This window comes from Lolium rigidum, chromosome 7 (genome assembly GCF_022539505.1).
Source record: "Lolium rigidum isolate FL_2022 chromosome 7, APGP_CSIRO_Lrig_0.1, whole genome shotgun sequence".
In the NCBI taxonomy this organism is placed as follows: domain Eukaryota; kingdom Viridiplantae; phylum Streptophyta; class Magnoliopsida; order Poales; family Poaceae; genus Lolium; species Lolium rigidum.
Window position 1 is genome coordinate 181187310 of NC_061514.1, and position 12118 is coordinate 181199427.

Consider the following 12118-nt stretch of genomic DNA (forward strand, 5'->3'; position numbering starts at 1 on the left):
CATACTTCAGACCATTTAGATCATGGAGCCGCAGCGGACGCCTTCATGCTTAAGACCGCAGAGCTATGGCAGACGGGTCAAAGCATGGAGCCATCGGCGGTGATTTCATGGCTGAGGATGGAGTAGGCAGAGGCGGTTTCATGCTGGAAAGGATGAAGCTGGCGCCATGCAAATGGGTTTGTTTCGTGGATTCTTTTCAAAACCAGTTATTTGTGCTGACTTTTCAAGAAAAGACTTATTTTATCGTTCTTGCATGTATACGCGTGCGGCAGACTGCCGGGGCAAACTCGTTTTGGTCGCTGCAGGCAGGACCCATATGCAAAACAAAACAAAAACGTGGATCAACCAGAGCGCCTTATTTGATTCACCACTACTGGATCGGAGAAGATGATGTTTATGTACGTAGTTCTCCGCTCATCAGTGGCAGAAGACTGTAATATTTGATCAACGGAAGACATGGCGCGAGTTGACTGGTACGTACGTAAGACTTTCTTCTTCCCCGATGCCGCGTGCGTTCCATTTCTTTCCCTCCCTAAAACGCCGCGAATCACAGCGACAGACCACCCAAAAAAACCAGCCGAGAATCCAAACAAAAAAAGGTGATTTTTTTTTTCTTTGGCGAGGCCGGAGGTCGTCGTCGTCGTCGTCGTTTCCGTCCACCCCCTCTCCGGCTCCGATGCCATTAACCCCACGCCCACGGCCAGCCTCTCGTCGCGGGCCCCCGTGATGCCGTCGTGGTGGAAGCGCTCCAAGTCCACCTTCCACCTCTCCGCCACCACCGCCTCCTCCTCCTCCGCCCCGGCCTCCCCGGCGCGGGCCTCCACCTCGCGCGCGCAGCCGCGACGCACGGGCTCCGACGACGCCGGGGACCTTCTCTTCGGGCGGCCTCACCGCCAGCCGCGCCAGCTCACGCGGCAGCGGAAGCTGCGCCACGTCGACGACCTCGACAAGCTGCTCGCCGACCTCGGCATCGACGTCACCTCGCCCTCCTCGCCGCCGCACTCAAGGGGGCGCGCCTCCGCGTCTGATGCCGTTGGGCTCGGACCCCCGATCTTGAGGTCCTCCAACGCCGCGGATGGGGTGGTAGCCCCGCCGCCGAGGTCCGCCTCCTCGCCCGTGCTGCACCCCCTGCCGTTACCGTCGCCGAAGCCCCCCACGGAGCTGGAGACCCCGGAGCCGGCGGGGGGCGCAGAAGGCGGGAACGAGAAGCCGTCGTTGCAAATACCAAGGTAATGTTGATTCATGAAATTTTTCATCGTACCGTACTACGTTTTCTTATTATTTTCCCTGCCTTGTCTTCCGTTGTGTCTGGTACGTATAATATATGTTGGAAACTACGAGATTTGCAATGAATTAGACTTTTTTTTTTCTTCTTTCATTAGGCCATCGTCATATTTTAGAGAAATCTCTCACAGTTCAGAATTAGGTGAAAGATATTCGGGGTTCCAACGATCTGCAGATAGAAATACTAGTAGTAGCATACTTCAAAGCTTCGCTATGATTGCTTGGCCACTGCTTGTATAGGTCACGAAACAATAGGAACAGGGGATGAAAAGTTTGAATATTCTCTGAACTAGAATGTTTCTGGTACGAGATTGTATTATTGCTTTCTTTAATCAACGATGTAGACATCTGACCGAGAAATAACAATGCTTGTGTAATCAGAATCACAATTACTAGCTAATTATTTGCATGTCTTTGCTGACTACCTGACTGATCCATAAAGTATTTAATTGGATCATTTCTACTCTTCAAAGTGGCTGCCAGTGTCCTTGAATGCCTGTTTTATCTCAACTTGCAATGCTCCTTGCATTATTTCCTGATTCTTCCTAATCTTGTGGTTACAGGGTGACAGGCCAAAAGTTTGCCGAGCATAATGATTTAGGCCCAAATGGGACAAAGCGGCCTACCTCTAGTCACCAAAGAAAGGGACTCCGTGAGAAATTCCAGGATAAGAGTTCAGCTGAAACAGCCAACTTCAGATTGAACATTCCCGCTAAAAGCGCTCCAAGCAGTGGATTTTCCAGTCCTGTAGGCAGCCCTCGAAGATTGAGCAGTGCTGACGTCTCATCTGCTGCGGCATATGCTCAAGGTCCGCAAGTGTGGTCAGCTCCATCGATCCACACAATAGATTTTCCGGGAGCTCCGTCTCCTCGGACTTCACCTGAAAATTGTACAGGGTCTTCAGACCTATCTCACTACTCTGCTGCATTCAGAAGTCCCCTTCTTATCCCAAGGAATACCAGTGCCCCTCCATCACCACACCCTAAAAGGTTCCCAGAAAACCAAATTTCACGTGCCGAAGGCAATGGAAGTGTCAGTTTCCATCCATTACCACTTCCTCCTGGCGCTACAAGCCCTATGCAAACATCTTTCAGCACCCAGCCTTCTCCAAAAGTTGAAATGCCCTCAGTGGCTTGTCAGTGGCAAAAAGGAAAACTTCTAGGCAGTGGTACATTTGGCTGTGTATATGAAGCTACCAATAGGTATGGAAGTGTATTAGCTATATCATTGTTGACTTATTACTTCATTGAGTTCTGAATTTTGGTATACTGCCATTGCTTGTAGGAATACTGGAGCTCTTTGTGCGATGAAAGAGGTTAACATAATTCCTGATGATGCTAAATCTGTTGAGTCTTTGAAGCAATTGGACCAGGTTATTAAATTTGACTTACCATCTGAATAGAGTACATGCTTTTTTTACTGTTCAGAAACAGGGAATTAGATTTTTTTTATCACTTCAGTTGTTTCATTTGGAATCTTTTTATGTTATTATTCCTGTTGATTTTTCAAGAAACAAGTTTCTACTCCGTAGCTGCTTGAGTTTATTGTGCTTCTTCCAACTATTACCTATAAAAGTAGCATGTCATGTGCTTACCTTATGGTTTTCACTCAGGCCTGAGTCTATACCACAGATGAACTTAGTCTCCAGAACACTCTGGTCATGCCACCTTTCTGCGAATTGATATTTGCTTCCATTGTACATTGAAATAGACTAATAATGATTTAGTACTTGCATTTCCTCCTTTATCCTGATGTATATGCAAGTTACAAAGATGCCTTTGTTGACCTATTTTCATTTGTTTCAGGAAATAAAGTTCCTAAGTCAATTTAAGCATGAAAACATAGTTCAGTATTATGGCAGTGACACTGTAAGTTCACCACTCTAAGCTGAGCTAAGTAATCAAGTTGCTACTATAACAACATCTTATTTCTTGGAGGACCTTGCAGATTGAAGACCGCTTCTACATTTACCTGGAATATGTACATCCGGGTTCGATTAATAAGTATGTCAAACAACATTATGGAGCAATAACAGAATCAGTTGTCCGAAACTTCACCCGCCATATTCTTAGAGGTCTAGCGTTTTTGCATGGCCAAAAGATTATGCACAGGTGTGTGCTTCTATACATATACTTGGTCTTACGTCTTCTTATTGCTAGAACAGCTGTTATGTGAACTCATGATTTCTCACTGTTCCATGTGATTTTCTGTACTGTTATTTTAGATTTTCAAACAAAACTATCATGCATATTTTACTATGTTTATACTGAGTTTGGTTTACCAGATTGTGATATGTTAATGTACAGTGCGAAACCTCATAAGGGACAGTAATATTGTTATTGGTTGTTTGTTCTGCACTACCCTTCTCAGCAATGGAGAAATTATCATCTCAAATCTATTCAGTGTCAGTTGCCTGTAGATACATTTGAAACCCTGTATGCACTCAACCATTTAGTATCACTTTATGCCATGTATGTAAAAGAAGCAAATTTACTCTTACAGGGATATCAAAGGAGCAAATCTGCTAGTTGATATTAATGGTGTAGTGAAATTGGCCGACTTTGGAATGGCCAAGCATGTAAGTATATCCTTGCATAGCTTATTAGCAGTTTTCACGTTTAGTATGCTGTGCCTATTCATTTTAATATTTGAAGGTGCATTGGCAAAGCATTAGTTGAACACCAGCCGAATCAATCATCAACTATTTATCCAAACCTATCTATCATTACGATAATGGGGAAGTTGTTGGATGTACTCAACAAGTAACTAAGTGCACATCTCTTGTCTGCTGTATGTTATTGATTATTGATGTCCCATATAATTGTGTTTGCCATTTGTAGCATTTTGTATGACAATTTTGGTGGTGCTACTAATTGATTATTTTTAGAAACTGACAACAACATTGCCTTTTCATCAAACTCAATAATTGCAAATGTATGGACTTGTTTTTTAGTCGAACAAGTCAAAATAGAAATTCTATTACTAGTTGAATCATGTTTGATACTTGCAGAATAATTTGGTTACAACTTTCTTTTTTCATGCTATTGTAGCATCCAGAATAACTTTTTAAGAGAAGGGCCAATCTACAACTTTTGAAATCTTGCTCAGATAGGGCTACTTATATAATAATTGTAAACATTTCCTATGTATCCTCTCGTTTATGTACAGTTGACAGTACTCTGTTTTTACCAGTTAAGTACTGCAGCCCCTAATCTTTCATTGAAGGGAACACCATACTGGATGGCCCCAGAGGTAATCATATCTATTTCTTTTATATATGTACTCCCTCTGATTCATATTAATTGTCGTTAATATGGATGTATCTAGAATTAAAATATGTCTAGATACATCCATATTATAGTCAATTAATATGGACCGGAGGGAGTAGTGATTTTCTTTAACTTTGTACTGCCGTGGCTCGTCATGCTCGCTTTACCTTTTTTGGATTACATACATCCAAAGCATGTGCATTATTACAACTTACATGGGCCAGTACAGCTCCAAACTCGGTTTATGAATTGTTCTTTGTTTGATGGAATCAATTGTTATTTCTTCGTGTGAAATCAGTTAAAAAGACAACATTGTACTTTTTGACATATCAACCTCACCACTGGGAAGATGGTTCCCCTCACAAAAGAAAAAAAAAAGAGAGAAAGATGTAGGCAACCATATGGTCGTTTAGTACGACAGATATATGACCTGAAAAGTTGAAACAACAGCAACATCACTAAATTTCTCTAGTGCAAGAGGCAGCTTATTAGGTTCATCGCAGAAATTAAATTGCTATGTTACAGAAAAGTCTGATAAAGTATTGTATTCAAGTTAATTAACATTGCGGAAATTTAGTTTGTGCTTGCTGAATTTTGATTTGTTTCTTCTTGTACAGATGGTTCAGGCTACTCTATCTAAAGATGTAGGCTATGATCTTGCTGTTGATATCTGGAGTCTTGGTTGCACCATCATTGAGATGTTCGATGGGAAACCTCCTTGGAGTGATCTTGAAGGGGTAATAACTTGGGGCGTTTAGCTTTACAGTAAGCTTACTAACATGCATTTCACGACTTTGCCTAGTGTGCATAAAACCATTTTCTTTAGCGAGGGAGATAGAATTATATAAAGTGGAGTACTTCACCCAAACGAAAATGTCGGGTGGGAAGTATAGTATTTCAGTGCTAGTGACTAGTCTCATGTACATGCTCATTATTTCTTTACATGACTTCTCACTGAATTTGAAAAATGCCATGCAAATAATGCCCGGCATTCTCAGAGAAAAGGTCTATGTTACTCAAATTGATATTATTGAGAGCTTGAAGCTTTCCTTCTCATACTCCCATCACATGTCAGGGCTGGAACAGGAAAGTTGGGCTAGAGGGCCTGAATATGCTGTCATAGTAGATCAAATAGATTGTTACAGAAGTTAACATAAGAAATGTTATTAGCTATCACTAGTAACTTGTTGATTTGGGTATCAACATTTTTTTCCTAGAATACTGGGTATTAACATTATGGTTTTATAATCTAAGAAACCTTTTCTGTACTGCAGCCAGCTGCAATGTTTAAGGTTTTGCATAAAGACCCACCAATTCCTGAGAATTTATCCCAAGAGGGAAAAGGTTTTCTGCAATTGTGTTTCAAGAGGAATCCTGCGGAGAGGCCAACCGCAACCGAGCTGTTGGACCATCCATTTATCCGGAATTCAAGTCATTACAGCAAACATGGTTCCATACATGCCTTTGCGGGAATTAAAGTCCATGTAAGTCTCTCTTGCCACATGGCATCTTGATACACACCCCCTGTAAAAGGTCGGAAATGATTCTGAGATTGGCATGCATATAACCTCTCTGTTGTATGCCAGGATAACGGATACGGCTTCAGAGACAAACCATCCTCGAGGAGTGAACCATATGTGAAAGGAAAGAACACTGTTGGGTGAGTAGCTTCCTTTTATTTACCAGTATCTTCAAAATAAGTTTTTCTTATTCCATTTTGATTTGCTAGATCCTAATATGCTTTCTTTTTTTCATTTGACAGTGAACCAAACAATGCTAGGCCATTTGAATCATCCACTTTTCGACTGACGCCACTAACAATCCAGGAAGTAACACCTAATTTTCCACCTCAACCATTAGCTTTAGCCTCCAATCATGGTTCTTTCGCCATCTCAACGAACCCCATGCATTTTCCGATGGCAAACCCTCAGCCTAGTCCACTGCCAAGGCCCAATGGAAAGCAGGTTCTGCTCTAAACACATAGAGTGCTGGGTGCAGTGAGTAATGCCGCTTATATCTGGGATCTTGTTCAGGGGTACAGCTCCTTTGGGTAGTATCAAATGAAGACATGATTAACACATAATAGAGAAAGAATAAGAAGACGAGAGAAGGAAATGAAACCTGGCTCTGCTAGGATTGTACCTTATAAGGATAAGCTGTACTGCATCTCTGAGGATCCCTTCTTGCAACAACAGTCATCAATATTTTGCAGCCGCCATCTTAACTTTTAAGAATAGAGCAGCGGTTGCACTTGCACCATATGATTGCCCACAGTTTATTGGGTTCTTGTAAAATAGCGACGACTAGATGTTCATTGAACTGTGAAGACTCAGAGTATGATGACAACTGAATGCTGCTGAAGGAGTGAGATCCATGACAGCATGGGTGCTCTATCTTCCAGGGAAATATTGCTGGCATTTATCATGTAACATAGAATTAGGTTAGATGTAGATAAAGTTGAAAGTTCCCATTCTCTCTCCAACCAGTAGGGAATCAGGTGTAGTTCTTGATGTTGCCATGTAATAATCTTTTTGTTGTGTCATTGATTGTTTATTTGGCCACAAATAACAGCACCTCAATGGGTTGTATGGAACCGGGTTTTTTTTTTCTGTTCAGAAAGGTTGATTCGAGCTCCTGTAACATAGGCATATTGTAAACATTATTCCTTTAATTCTATTGGAGGTAAATTGCCATATCACATATTGCAGTATCATAGATCAAGCTAGAAGCCCTAACCATAAGATAAAGAAGAGAGTAGCCCAACATACATACCCTGTACAGGTAACCTGCGCATGAGTATGTATTGTCTGGAGAAGACGGCGAGACAAACTTTACCAACACTTGAACATAATTGCAGGGTCATTGCAGTGAACTATCCAAAACAGTTCATCATCACTCTTCAACATGCCAACGTTTGGATCTTGCACACATATAGCTTGTGAACAACGTTTAAACCTCCTTATGTAAAACATAACACGGAATAAGTAAATCGTGATGGATGACATGGTATCATTTCAGAAGGATCTGCTAGACTTTTGATGTTTGCACAGGGTACAGCTGAATACCAAAAGCCACGAAATACCAAAAGTGCAAACAGCAAGCCCACACCTTAGTCTTCTGGAACATACAAGACTTTCTTATAGAAGTCATGGTACACGTAAAATTTTAGACATATGTCTGGCTTGGAGAAGCCTAGTATCCTCTGGCAGAACTCTTTGGCCATGCTTTCGGTGATTAAGAGATGGAAACTTATTGTCATTGTTGTTAGTGCTGTTGCCCAACTGAATAATCGTTTGACAAGAGCAAAATCATGTTCAGTTCCTTTCAAGTAACTGATTTCTACTTCTTGAAGGCGATTCAGCACAAGTTCCTCGGTTTTCCAGTTTGGTGGATGATCACAGAGGCAACCTGATGCACATGCAGGTTCTGCCTGAAATGGGGGGACACATCAACTTAGTAAGTATAACTGCAACAGCTCGACCACATAGACATGAGAGGAAACTGGAAGATCTATGACTGTCTTATTACTTACTTTTTGCGAAGACTACCTTATTACTTATAGATATGTCATTAACAAAATTTACAATAGAGCACCACCTAGAAATTATCTTAAGGCCAACCTATGCAACAAAATGTGCTTATTCTCTGCAAAGTGAAAGTGTATAAAATTTACTCAGATACAGTGCTACCAACAGCCCATATTCAAGAAGATTTCTGATCGACCTTAGGCTTGGTTGGTTACTGATGGAACATTTAGAAAAGCTCATGCCATAAGCATAATACTACTATATCCTAAATCCTAACTGTGTTATCAAGATTGAGCCTGCCATGTACAGCATAATTAGGCTAATTTCCCATCCACTGCCATATATTTCCAACATACTGATAATATTCCAAAGTGAAATCTACTACAGACGCAAGTAGAATGCCACTTTTATCAATCCAGAAGAACAAAATGTTATAATCACGAGAGGCATAAACCATATAGTTGCCACATAGGAGTATAAGCTTGGGATCAAAGTACTGGTATCAAACCAACACCTAGAGTACGGCAACTATCAGATAATGCCCCAGGGTGGCAAGAAATGCATGTTGTTTTAAGTGGCACCACTGGTAACTAAAGCAATAGTAAACAAATTAAGGATAGCCTTACCTCCAAGTCCGGAGAAGAACTAAATATTAGCATCAGCTTTCTTATACTAGTGCACGTCATGAGAACGTGGAAAGAGCTGGCTCCAAAGGAATGTCCCTTTGCAGTAATAAGCAGGGTCAAGAATGTAACGTAAGGGAGCCTTGCCATGTCTTCCATCAAGTAGTGATGCTCACCTAAGTCCTCCTGTAGGTTCATGCAAAGTAAAAGTTACAGGTTATGTAACTTCGAAATGGACACATGCATCTCATTTTCCACAAAGCTATTACCATAATTAACAAGTTCACTTCAGATTTCTGTTATAGGATCAGTGGCATACTCCCTGCGTCCATAAAAATATTTATTTGCCTAAATTTTGATGTATCTATGCACTAAATAGTGTCTACCTTCATCGAAATTTTGATAAAGTTAAGACAACCTTTTATGGACAGAGGTCTCAAGCTAACTAAATTTTAGAGTATGGCTTTATAGTCCGTGAGATGCTGCTAGTGCAGTAGCACCGGTGGACAGATTTTATGTCATTTCCTCAAATAAAGAAAAAAATCTAAGCAAGCAAGAATTGTGCCTGGCTATTCTCAAATGGCACAATTATCTTAGACTCCTATCCAAAATAGCACATTCTTTAACCTGAACTCCATATATCTCAAATGGCACCATCATCTTGATGATGTACATGCCACACATACTAGACTACAACCCAAAATGGCACATTATTTAACCTGAACTCCATATCTCAAATGGCACATTCCTTAAGTTAACTTGAAATACACGTGTATTTACCTCGATATCTTCTGGCATATAGGCCAGCTCGAGAGTAAGAGTGCTGACATCCTGAAAGTGGCGCAACAGCCTGACGCAGTCGCGATTGTGTTCATAGCCATCTTCTTCATCTACAAGGAAAAAGGTGGCGCCCAGCAATTCCAGCTGCGCCATCTCGCCAAACTGGACAGAGCTTGGATGATAAGCATCCCTCCAGTGGAGTGACACCAGTTGAGGTGCTGCGATGTCGGCAACAGGTTGACTCGGATCTGAATCATGAGCAAAGCAGTATAACACAGTTAACTTTTTGAGTGCTGGTGCCACGATAGTCAGCTGCTGCAATCCACACGATTTCTCCAGCCTTATTTTCAGGAGAGACTCCGAGTGGATGGCAAAATTTCCCAGACCCTCGGCATTGACCACATTGAGTCTTTGCAAGGATGGACACCGTGGCGAGGAGACGGCTTCACCGATCCCGCAAGGACCATGTAGGTGGAGTTTCTCCAGGGATAAATCGGTGAGCCTGGCGAATACGCCAGAAGGCGGCAGGGTGAGGCTAAGAAACCCTAGACGGAGCTTCATCTCGGTGGCTCTCTCGAAGCAGGGCAGCTCAAAGGCACCTCTTCCGTCTTCCCCCGCATCGCCCACAATGATGACATCGAGAAGGCCGGTGAGGCGGCGGGCTGCGATGGGGAGCCAGGCCGCCAGGGAGTCGAGGGAGGCGTGCGAGCTGAAGACGAGGAAAGTGAGTTTCCGGAGCGTCGGCGCTTCGTCGTCTGACATCGCTTCGAGAGCGGCGAGGGCGCCGCGCAGACTGTCTCGGTTGGCGTCGTCAAGGACGAAGAAGAGGTCCGGGAGGAGGGTCCAGAGGCGGCGCCAGCGGCGGGAAAGGACGCTGGTGCGAGCAGCGGTGGTGGTTCTGCCGGGAACGCAAAGGATGTGGAGAAGGACGTCGTCGGGTAGGGCGCTGAGGCAGTCCTCGCTGCCACCGCCGCCGGCGGATAACTCAGCGTGCTCCGCGGCCGTCTCCCCCTCGAGGTGCTCCATCTAGGGTGCAGAGACGGGCCGCGACCGGAAGCGGGGGAACTGCGTCTGCTGCGGGAGAGCGGCCGATGAGCAGCGGAGAAGCGGCAGCGGATGCGGAGGAGCGGCGGCGGATTGAGGAACTTGTCCTCGCTGCTGCGAGTGGAGATGTGCCGGCCCTGGTGCGAGCGACAACAAGGGTGAGGGGCGGGGGAGGCGGCGGATCGAGGAAGGCGCCGGCCGTGCTCTAAGCGGCAACAGCGGTGAGGGAGCAGCGTCGGCGGAGCGGCGGCGTTGGAGCAGCGGCGGCGGCGATGAACCCTAGCAGTGCGGCAGTTCTCAGGTGGAGTGGAGTGGCAACAGTAAAATGTACCGAACGAATTCCACCAGTTTCTGCACAAAATTGCGAGACCAAAAATGCTACTCCACCTGAAAACACTCAAATGCCCTAAGAGCATCTCCACTCGTCCCCCGACGAGGCCCCCGGCGAGCGTTTTTTCCATCCGGACGGCGTAATTCGGTCCAGTCGCGCCCCCCGGTTCCTCGTTTTCGTCCGGATTTGGGCCTAAATTCATCCGGCGATCCCACGCCACCCCCGGCCCCCCGGGGAGCTCTCGGGGACTCCGGACGAAACGAAAGCGGGGAAGGGCCCGATCTGTCGGTGACTCGACGCACGAACCCCACCGCCACGTCGCTCAAAATCTCCCCCACCCCTCGTATCTCTCTCGCCGCCGGCACCACCCCGCCGGCTTGTTGCCCGAATTCCGCCGCCCCTCCTGCCCCGCCTCGCCTATATTCCGCCATGTTTGGACGACGGCCTATCTAGGCCGCTCTTCCGCCGGCCCGTTTTCGGCTCGCTTGCTCGTCGTGCTCGCGGCTCGGGTTGCCTCGACCACGCCCGTCGGGTGTTCGTCCATTTGCCTCGCCGGCCATGGACTCGGACGAAGAGGAGGAGCGGATGTTCGTCGAGCTTATGCAAGAAGAGATGGCGACGGCCGCCCAAGACGACGAGCACATGATGATCCTTGGTTGCTTGGCAAGCATGTACGCCGGACTGGCAACTCGCCGGCGTGGTGGGTCGGCACGAGGTCGCCGGAAGTGCAAGCCGAGACAGCGAATTGAGGGCTACTGCATGTTGTACGCCGACTACTTCGCCGACAATCCATTGCACGGTGAGAGTGTTTTCCGGCGTCGTTTCAGGATGAGCAGAAAGCTATTTACGCAAATTGTGTATGCCATCCGCCGGTTTGATCCCTACTTCGGATGCAAGGCGGATTGCACTTGGTTTGGTTGGATTTTCGTCACTCGCGAAGTGCAAAGTGGCTATGAGGATGTCGGCGTATGGAGCTCCCGGTGATACTGCGAGATGACTATCTTCGGATGGTGGAGTCCACCGCCCTTGATTGTTTCTACCGGTTCTGCAGGGGCCGTCATAGCAGGTGTTCGGGGACTATTACTTGAGATCACCCACCGTCGAAGACACTCGGAGGATCCTTGCAACAAATGAAGCTAGAGGTTTTCCGGGGATGCTTGGAAGCATTGATCGCATGCATTGGCAATGGAAGAAGCCGTCCGTTTGCGTGGCGGGGAATGTACAAGGGTCACAAAAAAGGCTGCCTTGTGATACTTGAAG

The 12118-nt window shown here is 45.3% G+C and overlaps 2 protein-coding genes across 2 annotated transcripts; one reads left to right on the plus strand and one right to left on the minus strand.

Moving 5' to 3' along the window:
• The first annotated feature begins 693 nt into the window (after positions 1 to 693).
• On the plus strand, positions 694 to 7248 carry LOC124678172 (mitogen-activated protein kinase kinase kinase 5-like). The gene is made up of 11 exons (XM_047214087.1): positions 694 to 1229; positions 1848 to 2486; positions 2569 to 2656; positions 3090 to 3152; positions 3232 to 3395; positions 3787 to 3862; positions 4477 to 4536; positions 5171 to 5290; positions 5828 to 6037; positions 6140 to 6213; positions 6316 to 7248. The coding sequence occupies exons 1-11, from the start codon at positions 727 to 729 to the stop codon at positions 6527 to 6529; spliced, it is 2211 nt and encodes a 736-aa protein (XP_047070043.1). The 5' UTR covers positions 694 to 726; the 3' UTR covers positions 6530 to 7248.
• Positions 7249 to 7632: 384 nt separating this feature from the next.
• Positions 7633 to 10653, minus strand: LOC124676849 (putative F-box/FBD/LRR-repeat protein At4g03220). Its single transcript, XM_047212873.1, has 3 exons — positions 9484 to 10653; positions 8707 to 8889; positions 7633 to 7983 (listed from the first exon to the last, which is right to left on the minus strand). The coding sequence occupies exons 1-3, from the start codon at positions 10507 to 10509 to the stop codon at positions 7663 to 7665; spliced, it is 1530 nt and encodes a 509-aa protein (XP_047068829.1). The 5' UTR covers positions 10510 to 10653; the 3' UTR covers positions 7633 to 7662.
• Positions 10654 to 12118: the final 1465 nt, after the last annotated feature.